Source organism: Psittacula echo (assembly GCF_963264785.1).
Source record: "Psittacula echo genome assembly, chromosome: 6".
NCBI classification, from domain to species: Eukaryota; Metazoa; Chordata; class Aves; order Psittaciformes; family Psittacidae; genus Psittacula; species Psittacula echo.
Window position 1 is genome coordinate 33,736,912 of NC_137743.1, and position 20,238 is coordinate 33,757,149.

The following is a 20,238-nucleotide window of genomic DNA, read 5'->3' on the forward strand; positions in this document are numbered from 1 at the left end:
GTCAAATAGACCTTCCACATACCTCCCTGCTGGAGTTTTTTTCCTTCAACTTAGTAGGGAACATTTGTGATCCCTATTCTACCAAATATATCTAAAGAATATATTTTGCTCAAGGCCTTCTATTTTTTCATTTAAGAGAAATCAATTCATAGCTCTAGCAGTCTTACTATTATGACAAGCATACATCTGTGCAAAAGTACCCCAATCTCTAATTAATTACAGAATGTTATTAACATTTTTACATTTAACATTGGTTAATTTATTTATTTTTATACACATGACTATATGAAGTCACTTCTTAAGCATCTTTTTCATATTTTGCCTGCAGTTTTAAAATCTGGGTAGTTTAGCATAGATACAGAGATTTGCTTGTATCAAAATTATTTTCTATTCAGATAGTTCCAAATCCTTTATGTAATGACTTCACTATCTGAGTCTTGACACTTCACTCCTGACTCACGTAGTACTGACGGGGAGTGTTAACGGGAGTTTTCCCCGATTAAAGAAAACAGGCTGAGGGTCATATTCTTTAAAATTAATAGTTGTTATGAATGTATAATGGCAAAATCATTCCAGATCATATTTCTCATCTACCACAGCACATCAACTTGAGCTTAATTTTAAGTCAGTTTAATAAATACTACACAAAATACGTACTATGAAAGTTAAAATGACTCATTGTTGAAGGAGATTTACTTATTGATAAGGTAAAGAGTTACACAAAAAAAGACTATCAGTCAACTTTAATCAGTTGAAGACAATTATATGAATAATTAGTGGAACTGATCATAAAAAATCAAACTTTTGTAAGGCATCTATTTTTATTTGTTTGAAAGATAGTGATCAGTCTTGATTTGAACATTGAGATAAATTACACCCACTTAAATAAGCACCACTTTTACTGCAATTGCAACAAGTGCTCTAACAGCTATGCAGTGTTTTACCTTGGTTGCAAGTTTAGTATTTATAGTGGGCTTACGTAGTCTGTACAGCTAATTTGTAATCTTTAACCTTTCTTGCTTTTCTGTGATCCTATTAAAAATATTATTTATAAGGCCAACAGTAAAACACTTGCTTTTCTCTATACCATTACTCACATTACCCCCACTCAGTTCTGTCATGAAAAAGTATCTTTAGCAACTGTGGTATGAGATAGGCATTGTACTGGGGAGTCAAAGGAAGCGATCAGTTTTTATTCACAGATAATACAATGGCAGTGCTTTTTGTGGCCTGTAACTACATCTGCACTGCTCATTGAACCATCCAAATTTACACTCAGCTAAAGAAAAGCACATTTGGCCAAAAATCAGATACATTTTTAATTGGTATCCTAATGCGCATATTCAAATACTAATCCTTGGTAGAAATGCAGATCTGAAGCAGTATTGTGAATGCTGTTATACAACTTGGTAGCCTTATATGGGTTTTATCTACATTTTTATGGGATTTTTTTCACACATAAAGTCACAAACCAGAAGCCTCAGCTTTAGAGAGACATATGTGATGTTATAATGTTCGCTGGAAACACCCAAGTACCTGTGATGACTGAATGGCTCCTAAATGTCAAACTCAGTTCTGCTCTGCCTTGGCCAGCCCCACCTCAAAACACTAAGGAAACTGAAAGGAATACACCAGTGTTTTCACAGCTTTTACAAATTTATCATACATATCCACTGCTATATCTAGCAATGTTGTAGAGATGTAGTGAACAAAAACCAAAACCAAAAACAACAAAAAACAAACAAACAAAAAAACCCAAAGCACAAACCAGAAAAGCACCACCACCACCTCAAAAAAAAAAACCCAGCGAAACAAAACACTGAGAAAAAGAGGAGCATGTTAATGGCTAATAGCACAAACCACCTTTTCTTCTGGCTTTATCCATTGCCAGATGGTGTGAAAAGACACGTGGATAAAGAAGTAAAAAAGGAAGAAGCCTCGTGATCTTACAAACCAAACCAAACCAAACCACACCAAACCAATCTCTGTCTGCTGATCATGGGCTACAGCAATTTTGGAAGAGAATTAATTCCCAATATAGTCTATAACTCATGTTAGCAACATAGACCAGAGGCAACTTTTGTTATCAGAAAGGGTTAAAATGGGGTTCCAGCCACAAGACCTGGCTGCTTTGACCTTAAGTCCCCTCAGGCCAGGTTACTAATCCCCTGACAAGAAAAAGATACTAGAGCAGAGCATGACCTTATTTAGCTGAGATAGCATTTGTTTTTTCTCACAGCCTTCATTACTGTAATATCGTACATAGGGTTTTTCATTTGTTTGCCATGTAACTTATTCCCCTAAGATTAGTCCTTTTCTAGTCAGTTTAAAGCTAATCACAGTTGTTATTTTAATCTGTGCTCACCATTAAGAATTCTTGCAGAGCTATTTTGCTTGTTAGCAATTATGGTCTCCCAATGGAAGTTCATGATTACAGCAAAAACAACCTGTTTAATACTTGGCACCTCTTTTGTATACAAGCATTAAACCCAGGAGCATTCAAGTATGCTAATGCTGGTGATGAAAGTATAGCAAATCTATTTAACAAACTCTGGTTTTAAAATACAGCGTTGGAGAAATGCCATACAGTCCTCATGCACATTTGTAGTCCTCCCCCTCTGTGTTTTTAATTCCTGTAACAAAGTAGTAAGGTGCTGCTGATCATTCATTTACTATATGATGGTCATGTCTGAAATGCATATATCCTCATGCTTTCACCAAGACAGACCAAAGGTTTGGTCCTGCTTCCAGTAGTACTAATAATAAGATTCCCTTGAAAGGTCTTAAGAACAGGGCCTGACCTTTGCATAGTTAGGTAAGCATCCTACGCTGAAATATGAATTCTTTCTTCTATTAAGGAAACTAGTAATTGCTCTCACTGATCTATGTGTCAGGACTTAAAGGTCAATTAGCAAAGACCGCAGGAGCAAATTTCTGCTTCTCATGTTGATTGTCCGTTTGATTCTGCAATAAAAATTACACACAGTAATCCACATTAGCTGAACTGGACAGAACATTAAATGACTTTGTGGGAAACAACACTGCAGGGAATCACCCCAACCAATTCTGTCCTGTTCAAAGTTATTTCCAGACAGGACAAGGCAGAGAGATCTAAAATAACCCAGTGTTCTGGTCCAAGCTGATACACTGAATGAACAATCACTATTGTGCATCATCTCTGGCGATAAATATTGGCAATTTACATTGACGGGGGTCAAGTTTGTCTCACATTGGGTAAATTTATTTTGTTCAAACTTGAGAAATGGGGGAACCACTGACAAGTCAAGTATGCTATCATTTTCATCATTCTTCATGTGAAAATAATTACTGCAAAGAAGTGTTCAGCATAAGAAAATCTATGTTTAAAAAAGTCTGCATCTCCACATATTAGTGAGGTACCTTCACTTGTTGTAAAGGTTTTAAAGAACAAAACAACTGAAGCTGGGCTAGAGGTCTATTTTAGTAGAAAGCTATAAAACGTGACCTAACCATAGCCAGTTCTCTTGGGACAGCAATTACAGCAATAAATGTTCCACAGCAGATGCTAATGCCGTATATAAACAGTCTTCCTCTAAAATGAAAAGAAATTTTTGTCCCCACATGTCTTTTAGGGTCCCATTGTACGTGTGGAAATATAAAGAAAATGTAAAATTGATATGCACACCATGACATCGGCTTTAGTCTCCTCTGCCTTAGCCGGGCTGCTATAAATCTGTCCTGGCTGTAAGTAATGGTGAAGGAGCTAAATGGTCAGAATTTGTGTCTGTCTTTTTTTATTAGCTCACCTAGAGTAAAGTAGGGGTTATCGGTCAATGTCAGGTTCAGCGCCCAGTGACCCAGTGGGTTAAAATCATGGTAGTCACAAATCAAGAGCATAATGAAGTCTGAGAAGAGGGCTATGCTGATTTATTAGGACATCTGTCTGGCTATAGACAGCCTAGTACTGCCCCTGTGTAGTGCGAGCTATTAGCATAATCCCCACCATGAAACATCTTTGAGATTTGAAAGAGAAAAATAAAGTGTTCAAAGAAGACTGGTGAAACCAGAAGGGTTTATCTTGTAGTGCTCATTGTAAGTCTTAATTTTTTATGTTGATACTCCATAAAAATAGTATTAAATATAAGTTAATACTAAAAATAAATTACTGTCTTCAGTTTTCCAAACCCACTGAATTTTCAGAACACATCTGAATGTCTGTTCATAATGAAATAAACTCACCACCCCTGCTACTTTTCAACGACTTTTTCATATTTTAATTTTTTATTGTTCATTTATATTTAACCATTGTGGTGTCATCCACATGTAATGCTATCACTTTTATTCTTACAAAAATAATTTCCTGAATTCTGTAATCTTAGATGTAAACTTCAGTTTCTTGTGCCAATTATTCTGACTACCATTAAAAGAAAGCATGGATTAAACACAAACTTTCTGAATTTTGCCTATAAATAAGACCAAGTCCATATCATAAATGCTGTATGCTGTAAATGCTGTCATATTACTTTATATCCTATAGGTCAAGAAGTTTCTGAGCTGGATACCAACTAGTACTGTCATGTACAAAACTACATTTTTTTGTACATAAGAGGTATTCAACTGAAAAATCATACCGATCATTATTTCTTCCTTGATCAGAACTAAGGTGAAATAGGTTTCAATCTATGAAGATTAAATTATTCCCTGAAGATTACTTTGCATTTGACTCTATATTAGTAAAGATTGTCACTGCTCATGTGCCTTCAGAAAAAAAAAAGTTAAATATTGCATTTGGAAAAAAAATATGGCTGTAAATGTTCAATGAGTTTCAGCAATGGTATTAGTCCATTTCCATTATATTATATGGTATCTCAGGTAGGAATTTAGCTGGTAACTATAAAAATATGAGATAGTGATAGTTAATAGATACTGAATACTTTGAAAATGCCAAGTACAAGCAAGTACTGCAAAGTGCTGTCATGCAGATCTTTTTAGACCAGCTGTGATAATAATAATTGTATACAAGTGGAAAGTCTGGAAGAGTTAATGTAGAAATTATCAAGAGATAATTAATTCATTAAGGGTGTGACACTTCTGCGCCTCCTAAAGATTAGGTAATTTCATCACTACCTTTACCATTTCATACTAGAACAGCCCTAACACAACAGCTAGAGAACAGTACTGCTGAAATACAAGAAAAAAGAATCTATAGGTTTAGAAATTCTTGCCATCATATCACAGTTGAGTGATGCTTGATAAGATGGAAAGATGGAAAGATGCAAACAACGCACAACCTCTCATCCTATCAAAGGAAGGCATCAACAATACACAGCAGCAAAACCACTTAAGCACAATATGCAATAAACTTGTTATTGTAAAGAGGAATCTTTGTATGGAATGAAGTGAGCACCTTTGTGCGAGAGCTGACCACCCCCACTTGTGAGTAAATGATATTTACTAGACCAGACAAATGCATGGAGTTTTGCAAAGTCCTGCAGCAATCTTATTGTTTGAGGAGCTCTTCAGAAGTGCTCGTGCAGTTACCACATCTGCTGTACAGCCAGGTAGAAACACCCAGGAGGTGCACAGTAGCATGTGGAAATCGCTGTTTTGCTTAAACCAGGGCAGCCTGCACTGAGCAACAAAACCAAAGGAGAAATAGAAAATCTGGATCATCAAAAGTACTACAAAATTTTAAGAACATGTTTATTTCAGTCTCAAAACTCTCAATTTCTCATGCTGCTATGCTGGTTTTTTGGCTATAATTTGTGTGCCATTTAGTGAAAACACATTCAAGAATATGAGACCATTTCTTAAATTGAGTCCAATTAAAAGAATCTGAAGTTGAGTTAGCGTCCACTGTTTAGCAAATTCAACATGAGGAAACCTGTGCATGTGTGTAACTGTCTGATTAGCAAAGGCAAGATTCAACTTGTGTGTGATGCCCTACTTATTCCACTTAGGTAAGATTTTCTAGTCCTCAAAGAATTAAACAGTGGAGAAACTGAATACCCAATCATTTATTTGAACTCAAGAATGAAAACTATGGATTGCAGTATTTTTTCCAAAATAGCAACATAAACACGTGTGTGCACAGTACTTGCCTCCACAAATTCCAGCGTTGTTCTTCCAGCTGAGTCACTAAATGCTCAATGTACTCATTTGAGTCCATGTATTCCTAAATGAAAGATGATGAAAAGGTTAATTTTTCAATGTTCAAAGCATTTGTAAAATTTTGAGTGAAAGACAGAGTCAGTTTGTGGAGTGCACTTTCATTTTGCACCCAAGGTTATCCCATGTACACAGAAATCATCACAGTGATGTAAAATTTTAGATCAAAACTGAATTTGGATGCATACCAAGTGAAAGTGAACAGGGCAGTAGCCCGATACACTTCTTAGAGATTATTTGAGAGGAAGACAAAAGGTGGTGAGGCTATGCAAGCAGCACAAATAAATTAGAGAAAAATAAATGCATATCCGTATTCTAAGCCCAGAATTGTCTTCCCTGGATCCAGACTGTAAAATAACTTCTCAACAGTGCAGTCACTCTTCTGGTGCACATTTTGTTTATTTTAGATATAAATCAAAGTGAAAGGAATATTTGACTTAAATATTATAGCCTGTACACTATTTGAAAATGAAACTATAACTCAGCTCCTGTATCATTTCCAGTTCAACTTTTGCAGATGTCATAACCTGCAGTATCAGATATGTGCACTTGATTCTGGACAGAATTTCTGATAAATAATCATTTGCAGATGAACAATTTGGATTTTTTTCTTATGGAAGACTGCCCTTTAAACTCAGTGCAAAGAAATGTTTCTTTTCAGCAGAGAAATATATTAGCAATAGAAATACACCACTTTACTTCCAGGGGGAAGGCAACTTCAGTGTTATTTATATAAAGTATTTCAGAATATACCCACGCAATAACATGTGATATGATATATTTGTATGACTGCAGTACCAACACTTTACTATTATTCTATACCAGCCACATTACTATTATTCTGAAAGCCTATCAGTAATAATAAAACTCTCTTGAAATATCTCACCAAAACAAAAATATGTTTCAAACCTCATACTTCAGGAAATAACAAGTATTGGAGTAATATATGGAAAAGAATCTATCTTCACTTTCTGGAGACAAAAGCTCCATTTTTATAGCTCCACTGTTTTACCTGTGGACTAATCACATTGATTCTTCTTTGTATTAGGAATTGTTTCTTCTCTCTTATTACTAATTTGGTGTACAAATATAGATTCTTGTTGCAAAGTAGGTGGTTCTTCTGAGCTATTTATCTTCATGGCCAGGAATATCAGATAGCTACAACAGGGACAGCATGTCATCGTGTCTTCTCAAGGTGAAGATGAATGTTAGCGGATTTTAATGATCATAATGTATATATAAATGTACTTTTTTATTTTTCAGGACTGGAACTATTCTAAGTGATTCTGTCTTTTTGCCTACAGTAATTATTTTCTTGTTCTGCTTCAGAGAGAGAGTGATTCCTTAAAGGCTGTTGTGACTCAAGGAAATGGTCCCTGGCACAGATGGAGAGGAAGAGTGAGAGTTGCTCCCGAGGAGACTGTGCAAATGCACCTCAGCCATGTTCTCTTCAAACTGCATTGCTTGGAAATCTTTGGGGATTGTGAAACTGTCCATTAAACTCTGTGGTTGCCACAAGCTTAAATTTAAATCTAACTGCTGTAGGTAGATGTGTCTTGTGGATGTTACTTTCAGAAAACATTAAATAATGCAAATCCTGAGAAATGTCATGAACTTCAGTGGCATTAATATAGCTGTTTTACCAGTGCTGTTTAGATTAAACCCTCCTACTCTCCTTGCTACTCAACTGAGTTGAATTTCACTTGGAGTACATTACGTCAATTAAGCAGCAAGCTGCTTCTAAGGCAATGCAAGTGAAGTATTCTGTATTACACATATATTGCAGTATAAAAAAAATAAACTGTACAAATGCATAATAACGATTAGTTGCAGTACCGAGTTCTTTAAAACAAGCTGCCTTTTTTACTTACTATTTTTTACTACAATGAACCTGGTATAAATCAGTATTAATACCTTTACATCTTTTTAATGTAATATTAAACAATATTCCTGATTTATTCATCAGTGCACTTTGCCCTAAGGGCAAGGGTAGGATCAGCAGCTTCATTCTGCATAATTCTACCATGATAATAGAAAAAAACTCACTCTGAAGCAATTTTCTCAAAAATATTGTCTAGAAATAAAGACAGTGGGGAAAAAGAAAGCAATGTGTTAATCCTGTATGACTGCTGCCTTAATGTTAGGTTTTCCCTGTGGCAAATCAGAAATATTACTGTATTTCTCTTGAAGACCTGCAGCTCTGTATGTAATCTGTCAGTGTGCCAAAGTGACTTGAAAAAATCAACCATGATTTGATAGAAACGTGATTAGAAGCACCTCCTTCCTTCTGTGCTGCTATGGCACACTCATGTGCCAGCCATGTCCGAAGCAAGCCATCTGCTTCAGACAAGGTCTGTGTTCCCAAGCCCAGGTTTCTGCTGTTGTCTATTAGCCGCTATCACAATAAGACAAATTCCCCAAACCCTGGATCAGAAGCCAGTAATATTTTGTCAACATGAAGGAAATAGCAGTCATTTGAGACTTAGAGCAACTCTATGATTTTGAATTATATAGCACATTCAGTGAAAGCATAAAATGTGAGAAAAAAATCTCACAGTAATCGCACTTATTTATGGCTGGACTCAATAATCTTTAAGGTCTTTTCCAACTTAAATGATTCTATGACTTTATATTCACAAAGACTGTATATACAATTCAGTAAAGTACCAACATTTATCAGTATGCAATAGATTACGTCTAAAGGAATAATATAAATATTTTGCATTGTTCCTTGGAACTCTGTCATACGATTGCTTGCACCATGTAGGCTTTGAGTAGCATGAGTAACTGTTGAGACTGAAAAACTACGGAGAGCGTCATTTTACAATGCAAATGGATGACTTCAGGAGTTTGTATTATTGGAAGGAGGATCCAAGTGACTCACACATATGTCAGAAAAAATGATGAAAACAGAAACAAGGTCCAATAACTGAATAAGGATAAGAATCATTTAGGTAGATAAGACTGATACTTAGACTAGATACTAGTAAGACAGATCAACCAAACACAGGAGAAAGCACAGTAGTCCCCAGGTTTCCAAAGTGGCTTACAATTCTACCTGTTCCCACTAGCAGAAGGCTAAACACTGACCCCCAACATTTTCCAAATTACGCCTCATTTTTACTCTGAAGTTGCAGGCTCCAAATTAGTGCATTTTTATAAAGCTGATGATACTATATAGCAGCTCTGCTGGTTGTGGAATTGCCATCCATGCTGTTATTCACTATTGGACTAGACCTCAGGAGCCTGAGCTGCACTGGCTCTGCTTCAAGTCCCACTCCAACCTCCAGTAATTCGTCTCAACTTGCAGGAATACTGAGGAGTCCATTATTAAAACAAAAAAAAAAAAGAAGCATTTTTTAATCCTTTTCAGAATAATGGGTGAAACCTGTCCGCTTTCTTCTCAATCAGTTAGCTTCCAGCCAGGAAGATTTCACTCCTCCACCTATGCTCCTGTGATGGCAGATAACTGCATTGGTTTAAAGAAGAAAACCTTCTGTAATATGTGTAAACGCAGTAAAAGAGATTTCTAACAACAGCTGCGTTGATTCTGGCATCCAGGAGGAGTTGGTATGCAAATGTCACATACCAGCTCATCTAATTTAGAGAGCATTAGAGAATTGCTTTACCAAAATAGTCACTAGCTTGGGCACAAACCTACAAATATACCTAAGTATGTTTTCTGGCAGAACTAAGTATCCAGCTTTGCAATGCTTGCTTTGCCATTTTGTATTTTTCTTTTCTTTGTTAGTTGGACAGCTGTCAGATAAAGAAAAAAGGGGGAAAGGGAAAGGAAATGAAGTGCCTCCGCTGAGGCCTGGGATCCACTGCTCGGTATTTTGGTTGGTTACGTGGGTATTTGTTCTGGCATATCCATGTTATTATCCTGGGCAGGGTATCAAAAATTATACAGCACACAGAACATTTTCCCATCCATTGTTACAGAGCAAACCCTTAGGGCAACCTTAGGCTTATAGCACAGGAGTCCCTCCCTGGAAGCTGGAAGTGATAAATTTAAGCTAAAAATTAGCACATAATCTCTGCCTCTCTTAAGGAACTTGCACATCTTGGTATCAAAGAGAGTTTAATGAGCTTAGCGATATGTGGAAAGGATTAAGGGTACAGTCATTGATCCAGCAAATCACTTGATTGTGTACCTAATTCAACGGGGCTTCTCATGTGCTAAAAGTTAAGCATGTGCTTCTGCACTTTTACTGGGCAGTGGGCACTCGGAGGTGGTGGCGTTGTGGTGGGATGGGGCTGTCCTGCAGCAGTGATGCCCCAAGTGTCCTAAACCCACTCGCCTCAACCAGGCATGGAGGGACATGGCAGCTGCCCCGCCTGCCGCTGCCTTCCCTGCCCTTGAAAAAGTTCCCAACACAGGGCCTGCCTGCACAGTGGAAATGCACTAGTTGCATAGAAATCAGAGAAACCGGGATAGAGACAAGGCCAGAGCTCATCTTCCTACAGGCCAGCTGTGAGGTAAAAGTCATATTCAGCCCTGCAGAGCCTAAAGCCTCCCATTGTCCCTGTGGCACATCTAACTCCTCTCGTGGTTCAGTTGCGACAGACGCTTATCAGACAGCCCTAACACAGTCCTCTGCAACACTACTCCTTGACTCCACTGATATTTGTATTTGAAACCAGACAGGAAAGATCAGCATGGATTTAGGCTCTTGGGCTTCACAGAGGAGGATGTTTGTCGCTGGGGAGAAAAACACTGAATGAACAGGCTGATAAATGCAGACAGGTTCGTGTGGGTATCTCAAGCCATCCAGCCCTGGAGACAGGGAACTGCATAGAGAGCACACAATCATCTGTTACAATGCAGAAAGTCGTATTTTCCCAGGGAAAGGTTACCAGAAATCAGACAACAACAAAGCTGTCTGCAGCCAAAAAGCAAACTGTTGCAGTTGGGAAGTGCTGTTGGCAAAGCAACGAGGGGGACATTGAGGCTGTTACACTAAGTGTGGAGACACAAGTCATCTTTGAAGGATCTTGGAGGAGTGCCCTAGGGGAAAGCTTTAGATCTAGAGAGAGTGGCTTTAGAGAAGATTATAACTTTTATAAAATATTTATTTTTGTTATCATCCTGCTGCACAAACCTTTGATAGAAAATAGGCTGTTTCGCAGCAGCCCAAGAGGACTTATATTCGTATGTATTCTTGCCTGGCCTATGTTTTTTGAATGTCTGTGTTATGATTAAGGATTTGGGTGAGCTGTATGTTATACAACATTACTCAGCTGCATACTAAAAATAAATCAGTATAAAAAAAAAGATAAAACCTCTTTGGATTAGGTATTTTCATCATTCCCTTCAATATCACACCTGGCTAGACTGCTTACCTTTGGTGCTAAATACCAATAAAACCTAAACCATGTGCCTTAAGAAAAGATCTTTTAAAACTGCCATTATTGCTGATTTATTCTTTTCCTACCTGATTGCAAAACGTTATTTTAATTGACAGCTTTATTAACAATTGGCATGAAAGTGTACATTTAGAACCTCTGCAATGGAGCAGAAGGCTGGCAAGAGCCCTTCTGCACATTACACCATTACGGTAAAATAGTAATGATTATTTTAATAAATACGTTGAGTAAATTTTTTAATTGTTCAAAATCACTTAAGCCTCAGTGAACAGTTCACAATGCATCTCAGCTGCAGTGATTAAAACTGATTTACTGACTCCTCTGAAGCCAGTTGTTTTCATAAGAAATCAGCTGGGTTTTCCTCCTGCTGCTGCTTGGCTTCTGCTTTGCACCCTATTTAATGGCACTATCCACAGACGACAGCAGAGTTTAATAAAGCCTGAAATAGCACAAGCTCATTAGTTAACAGACAGATTTTGCATCCTGTGCATGCTGAGTGCAGGGATGCAGAGACAGTTGGCAAAGGAGTGCTATCCAGACTCGCAGCTGGCATACAGACCCCCGCTGCATTTGAACCTTTGCCAGTTTGTCCCCAGAGAAGTAGAAGCTCTGGGATAATAACATGGGTACTCTGCTACTCACTGGCACTGGATTTTGCATTCTTCCACACGGGGCCATGGAGAACAGTTTTATGTTATCTTCCACCAGCTTATAAAAACTTGTTTTCCAGCAAGACATTCTCTACAAGCAAATCTCACAGCTCAGGCAGGCATGTGCAGCAGATACATATGGACCCATATTCTGTTGGGGCTCTTCCCTGGCTTAGTAGACCACAGCTGGAAGACGAAGAACAGATCTGGCAAGAACCACCGCCACCATTCTGATCTCCAGATGCTTGGCTGCTTTGGTTGCTTTAAAGGTTACAGTGGTTTTACATGCGAGTTACAAAACCTACATGGGCCTTGATATGGTAATGAAATCATAGCAGATAGGAGGATAGCAATGATGCTAGACTTAAATTCTTGAAGAGGAAAAGTTAAAAGTTCATTTAATTGAGGTTAATTATTTTAAAGTAGATTTGAAGTAAATCAATTAAGTATCTTGGTACTGGGAATGAAGGAAACAATCCCAGAGCTTTTCAGATCCCCCGTGATGCTGAGAAGTGAAACTAAAAAGACAAAAATATATGTTTCAGCTTTCCAAAGGGAAGCCTCATGACAGATTCAGGCAGAAAAATAGCAAAGCAGTTTTCAGCTGGACTGGATGCTGCAGAATTCACAGTAATACAATATTGCCCATTGAAAATAGGCACTTGGACAGACAATTTAAAACTGGGATACATTAAAAAAAAAAACAAAAAAGTGCTTATTTGACAGGCTGGAATATTTTTCAAACTAAGATAGGACATAAAGTAAGAGAGTGCTGAGTAAAGTTAGAACTAAAACCAGAAAGAAGGACAGCAAAAGTGAGTAAGTACAGTGAACATGTCTAGAACTTGACAGATTTTTTTGTAAAATTACCTTTTACTCCAAAAAGTTAGCATTTCTTTGGCCTAAATGTCTTTATGCAAATAACAGGATATGGAAGTCTTGCCATCTCTACTAAATACTGAGCAAATAATTCTGCTTGGCTGTGTAAGTAAAAGAAACTGGACATTTTGTCCAACAGGCAAATCCATGCTATTTTTAGCTGGCTTCCTTCCCTTGAAAGAAGTATAAATCAGTGAAAGCAAATACAAAGCATTACCTGGAATTTACTAGAATTATCTTGAAATGGAAAAGGATGATATCATACCAGAAAAGTTCCCATTTATTAGACATCCTCTAGGTCATGGAGCTTTTAACACCAGTAAGCAGCTTCAATGAATAATACATCAGAGGTACACATTGTTATTGCCAGAACAAAACCCAAGGTCATATAGGAGGGTTTCCTACAGCATCAGCAGGTAGATGCCCTTGATTTGTATTTGGGGCCAAATCAGAAGATCATTTTGTAACCAGTCTGCATAAAGGCCAGGTGTCCATGGGTACCCATCTATCGTGAGCATTGCTCACTGTGAATGAAGTTCAAGCAGGCTGGTTAGGGCCTGATCCTGAGCAGGAGGCAGTGAGCAGGAACTGCAGCAGATGCAGGTAATGGTGCAGATTATGAGTGGCACTCACCCGCACTAGTCCCAGAGAAGGAAAAGGACAACAACTCTCTGAGCTTCTAAACTACCAAAAAAATCAAGGCCATTGCAGCAGCAGGAAATGGGGAAAACCTGCCTTTTGCCTGGAAGAACAGTGGATATGGATGAGCAGGTTGCACCACAGCACTCTTACTGTGTCTCCTGTGGAGGTTTGGGGCTCTCTCCCAGTTACCTCAGCATATGGAATATTCTTGTCCTCAGTCAGTGTAAAACCTCTCTATATAGTGAAATACAAAACGAACATACAAAGTAAAGCTTAGCATAGTGGTACATGTGAGAGTTCCTGGTTGTTCATATTTACTGATGACGTTGTGTAAGTTAAGGAGGTGTCAGAGTGTCAGAAATGTTTATATCCCAGCACTTCGACAAATGAAAAGGCATCAGTGTTATTTAGGGCAATACGAATTTTCTGTATAGCTAAAACAGATATTCAGAGCTTAAAATAATAAATAAATAAAGGCAAGAAGATAACATGTACAGATGTGCAGATTCTATGAGTTTGCTGCTACAGAGTGTGTATATTTACATGAAATAATTAGCTGTAGTCTTGTTTATGTCAAATCTAATTTACATTAATAAACTCCAAGCAAAGACACTGATGCTGTAAAAAAGTGCCCAGAAATATTAGCAGCCATAAAGATGCAGAGTAAACACTGGAACATTTAATTAATCAGTTTCTGACATTACCAGGTAATTACAATTTCTGAATCATTTCTTGGATGGTTTTTATGAATATAAATCAACACAACACACAGAGGAAGTGCTAGTTGGAGGCATTTGGCTTACGTAGACATATGGCACTTGCATGTGCCTCACACTGACTAAAGAAGACAAGGAATTACAGCAAGGATAGAAAAACATTCACAGGATCTATTGCACAGTTGGGGAAATCAAATTCTAAGGTTTAACATTCTAGATGTTTTGGATTCACAGATAAAGATGCTTAATTCTCAGAATGTATCAGACTTGTTAACTCACTTGGAATAACCACTGCCATCCATCCTAACAACAAATATCTAGAGACCTGAAGTTTTCTACCATCTTCTTTCACTGCTTCATTATCACTTGTCCTCACATTTATTCTGGCAACTTCTGACAAGGGAGAAAACCAAGTGTATCTTCATGTGGTGGGTTTATTTGTACTTAAAAACCAAACTACATAAAAAGGTAGTAGAGTAGTCTTTTAAAAGAAAAGTAGTGTTTTAAAAATCTGGGGTTTAGCAAAACCCAAATATCAGCTCTTGGATGGAAAACAGAGAAACTGCAAGAGCAAAGAGAAGGCGCTGTGCAGCACCAGAGGCTGAGACTTCCATTTCAGACAGGTTCTGCTTGCTTTCTGCTGCCATCCCTTTTTTGCCCTCCTGCTACCATGCTTTGCTCTAGCCACAAGCTTTTTCAAAGAGAGTAGGGAACTTGTTATAGCACATTTTGAATATTAATCAGCTGTGTCAAGGGCTCTGCTTGCACTGCCTCATACGTACATATCTAGAGTCAAGAAAAATGTATCTCAGTGTTAAAAATATAGTAATGCTTAGGAAATCTCAGAAGCTGCTTCCAGCACCCTGCCTCTTCCTGGAACGCTTAATTCAGTGGAACTACTCTGACTTACATCCATCCATCTCATCGATATGCTACACAAACATGTAACACAGAAAATTGATGAAACATGCAAATAAATATACTCCTAAACATCCCCTGCTCATGGGTTTGCTTTTTCACTCTGTGTTTGTATAAAGAAAAAAATATTACTCAGAAGCTAATACATGAATATACCTATGCATTTTCATAGCTTTATTATAAATGAAGCAGCAGCCGTGCTCCCAGGGAGTGCTGTCAGCTCGTGTTCTGCCTGAAGCACATTTAATGTCAGCTGCCATTACCAGGCCTTGCACCTGGTTCACAGTATGCTAGAGATTGGAAGGGACCTCAAAAGATCATCTAGTCCAATCCCCCTGCCAGAGCAGGAACACCTAGATGAGGTTACACAGGAATGTGTCCAGGCGGGTTTTGAATGTCTCCAGAGAAGGAGACTCCACAACCCCCCTGGGCAGCCTGTTCCAGTGTTCCGTCACCCTCACTGAGAAGAAGTTTCTTCTCAAGTTTAAGTGGAACCTCTTGTGTTCCCGTTTGTACCCATTACCCCTTGTCCTATCATTGTTTGCCACTGAGAAGAGCCTGGCTCCATCCTCGTGACACTCCCCCTTTATATATTTATATACGCTAATAAGGTCACCCCTCAGTCTCCTCTTCTCCAAACTATAGAGACCCAGCTCCCTCAGCCTTTCCTCATAAGGGAGATGCTCCACTCCCTTAATCATCTTAGTTGCCCTGCGCTGGACTCTCTCCAGCAGGTCCCTGTCCTTCTTGAACTGAGGGGCCCAGAACTGGACACAATATTCCAGATGCGGTCTCACCAGGGCAGAGTAGAGAGGAAGGAGGACCTCTCTCGACCTACTAAGCACCCCCCTTCTAATACACCCCAGGATGCCATTGGCCTTCTTGGCCACAAGGGCACAGTGTTGGCTCATGGTCATCCTGCCATCCACTAGGACCCCCAGGTCCCTCTCCCCTACACTACTCTCTAACAGGTCGTTCCCCAACCTATATTGGAACCTGGGGTTGTTCCTGCCCAGATGCAGGACTCTACACTTTCCCTTGTTATATTTCATCAAGTTTCTCCCTGCCCAACTCTCCAGCCTGTCCAGGTCTCGCTGGATGGCAGCACAGCCTTCTGGCGTGTCAGCCACTCCTCCCAGCTTAGTGTCATCAGCAAACTTGCTGACAGTACACTCAATTCCCTCATCTAAATCATTGATGAATATATTAAATAATACTGGTCCCAATACTGACCCTTGAGGCACTCCACTAGATACAGGCCTCCAACTAGACTCCGCCCCATAGACTACAACTCTCTGGCTTCTCTCCTTCAGCCAGTTCGCAGTCCACCTCACTACCTGATCATCCAGACCACACTTCCTCAGTTTAGCTATGAGGATGCTGTGGGAGACTGTGTCAAATGCTTTGCTGAAGTCAAGGTAGACCACATCCACCGCTCTGCCATCATCCATCCACCGTGTTAATTCCTCATAAGAGGCTATGAGGTTGGTCAAGCATGACTTCCCCTTGGTGAAGCCATGTTGACTGCCCCTCATAACCCTCTTATCCTTGACATGCCTTAAGATGGCACCAAGGATAAGGTGTTCCATCACTTTCCCAGGGATGGAGGTGAGGCTGACCGGTCTATAGTTACCCGGGTCCTCCTTCTTGCCCTTTTTGAAGACTGGAGTGACATTTGCTTTCCTCCAGTCCTCAGGCACCTCTCCCGTTTCCCAAGACTTGGTAAAGATGATGGAGAGTCGTCCAGCAATGACTTCAGCCAGCTCCCTCAGCACCCGTGGGTGCATCCCATCTGGACCCATGGATTTATGGATGTCCAGATTGCTCAACTGGTCTCTAACCCATTCCTCATCGACTAAGGCAAACTGCTCCAGTGACCTGACTTCATCTGAGGTCTCAGGGGTACAGGGCTCTTCAGGACTGCCTCCGGCAGAGTAGACAGAGACAAAGAAGGCATTCAATAACTCTGCCATCTCTGTATCTTCTGTCACCAGGGCACCCACCCCATTCACCAGTGGGCCTACCTTGCCTCTGGTGTTAGTTTTATCTGCCATGTATTTGAAAAAGCTCTTTCTGCTGTCCTTGACCCCTCTCACCAGATTTAATTCTAAGGAGGCCTTAGCCATCCTAGCTGCCTTCCTACATCCTCTAGCAGCAGCCTTATATTCCTCCCAAGTGGCCAGCCCCTCCTTCCATGACCTGTAAACTCTCCTCTTCCACTTGAGCATACCCAGCAGTTCCTTATTTAGCCACGCAGGTCTCCTGGCCCTCTTCCTTGACTTCCTATGTGTTGGGATGCTCTGATCTTGAGCTCGGAATAAGCAATTCTTGAATGCCAACCAACTATCTTGGGCCCCTTTACCTTCAAGCAGCCTTGCCCATGGGATTTCCCCTAGCAATTGCTTGAAAAGGCCAAAGTTTGCCCTGCTGAAGTCCAGGGTTGCAATTCTACTTGCTATTGTACTGGTCCTACCACACAAGATCCTGAATTCCACCATCTCGTGGTCGCTGCAACCAAGGCAGCCCTCAACCTTTACTGCTTCGACCAGACCCTCCTTGTTAGTGAGGATGAGATCCAGCAGCGCTCCTCTCCTGGTTGGCTCATCCACCATTTGCATGAGGAAGTTATCATCCATACACTGGAGGAACCTCCTGGACTGTGGCTGGGTTGCTGAGTCATCCTTCCAGCAAACATCAGGGAAGTTAAAATCCCCCACGATGACCACGGCCTGTGACTGTGAGGCCGCTCTCAGCTGCCTGTAGAAGGCCTCGTCAACTTCCTCACCCTGATCTGGTGGCCTGTAACAGACACCCACAACAGTATCACCCCTGCCAGCCTGCCCCTTAATTCTCACCCACAGACTCTCAACTCGCTCATCCCCTGTTCCTGGACAGAACTCAGTACATTGCAGCTGCTCTCGCACATAAAGAGCAACCCCACCACCCCGCCTGGCTGGCCTGTCTTTCCTGAAAAGGACATAGCCCTCCATGAGTATATTCCAGTCATGTGAGCTGTCCCACCACGTCTCTGTAATTGCCACCAGATCATAATCTCCTGACTTAACACAGGTCTCTAACACCTCCTGCTTATTTCCCATGCTGCACGCATTGGTGTACAGGCATTTCAAGGAGCGAGCTGAGCTCACCGATTTCACCCTAGGATTATGGTTCAGCTTAGGATACTGACTGATTGTGGGACACAGTGGAGTTTAAGGCATGAATCAGTTATAAACTGTTGCCCAAATCATTCTCTTTCTTCAACCAAAATTCCCACTAATTTCCATGAGATATTCAAGAAAATAAAAGCATTCATAAATGCAACAGGATCAGCCCTGCTTGTGCAAATGAAAAAAAAAATCTCTAAAACTTTCAATGTATTTTCTTGCTGGTAACAATTGAATTCAATGTGTATGAGGAAGCTAACCTTCCCTGGCAGTTTTGCAAAGCAGGTTTCCATACGGAGCTCTGATCCCAACTGCTGCAGCTCTCTAACAACCACCATCACTGCTTCCAAGATGAGCTCATGGTCCCAGCACAGGACAGGCAATGGCACTGTGGAACCTGACTTTCTGGGGTCAGCGGATTAATCATAAGAAGTGTGGCATTTCCTAAATGGTGTGTAGGCTAGACAGCATCATGTGATAATGGTTGGAGATAAACTTTAAGTATATCAGGGATTTAGTGAAAGTAGATTTAGTGGGAGGAAAATGTTTCACTCTAATGGTAAGCTATAAGCAGAAAGTTCAGTAAAGGCTCCGAAAGGGAATAAGAACTGGAACATTTGCGTCAGCAAACAGCATACAAGCATGCATTTATGTTGCGTAGGCTTGTTAAATACTTAAGCCAAAGAAGTGCCTTTACTTATATCCGCTAATTCTCAGTAAATTCTGGGTGGAGGATATAGCACAAAGGCACTGAAAGCACAATTTCTTGCTAGCCTGCAACTCCAACCCTGTCATCCCTACCAATGCTGTAAACAGATACACACACATCAGTTTGGTACAGTAGTGGCAAATTAGCTGTACTGGCAAGACTGGAGCATACAGGGACTAAATGGGCTACAAAATCACACAGCAGAGTGCTGCTTGGGTGCAGTTCTCTGCAGGCATGGAGCTTTACATGAGTGCGATGTTCCAGCTCTTATCTGCCCCAGTGACAGGCACATTGCAAGTGACCATGCAGCAGCCTCTGTGTCCTTTTGGAAGGCAGGGCAAGCTGCGCACCAGCCAAGGAAGGTGAGTATAAAAAGTTGCTTTGATGGAAAGCCAAGAGCTAGAGCCATGCTCCCAGAATAGATGCAATGCATGAAGAAAGGATCTTGGGGATGGCCTTTACTGACCTGTAGTCAGAGCTGGAGCATGGAGAATATGCAGTTCAGTGAATATGGATGCACATTGTTGAGTTCAATGTGTAGGAATAACTGAGACTAATGTAAAGGTTTTCATAAAGTAGAAATGGGTAGTTTTAACTCCTCTCATGTTCTAAACAAAGCAGAACTCCCTCTTCAATTCCTGCGTATAACAATTGCTAATGACAATAATAACAATAATGATTATTATTATCTTGCGCTTTTATTAAGTGGCCTAACACATTGTTTTGCCTTCTGAACACTGGTAGCTTCACTATGCCATATACAGGAGGTGCTAAACAAATATAATGACACTACTCAATTTAAAGAGAATCTATTTCCTTTTCATAAAAATTTAAGTGAACCATTAATTTCATTCAGCATTTTAGAATTCACAGGTACAATGCAGTGCCGGTGAAATCAAAGCTGTAATTTAGCTCCTGGTTAACGCTAATAATTTTTCTGCAGTTGAATATTGCTGCACTGAATTGCAGATCCATCTCAAACGTTATGTGCCTAGAAATATTAGTCACAGTTACTGCAAAACATTCTGTTTATTTAAATAAGA

General features: G+C 39.9%; 1 protein-coding gene across 1 annotated transcript in view; it reads right to left on the bottom strand.

The window, feature by feature from the left end:
* Positions 1–20,238, bottom strand: part of NCKAP5 (NCK associated protein 5) — a gene marked incomplete at its 3' end in the record, with an annotated part of 395,713 nt that overhangs the window by 278,523 nt on the left and 96,952 nt on the right. The window contains exon 2 of the mRNA XM_080620860.1: positions 6,077–6,154. Within this exon, the coding sequence (XP_080476986.1) occupies positions 6,077–6,154 (78 nt within the window). The remainder of the gene's footprint in view (positions 1–6,076; positions 6,155–20,238) is intronic.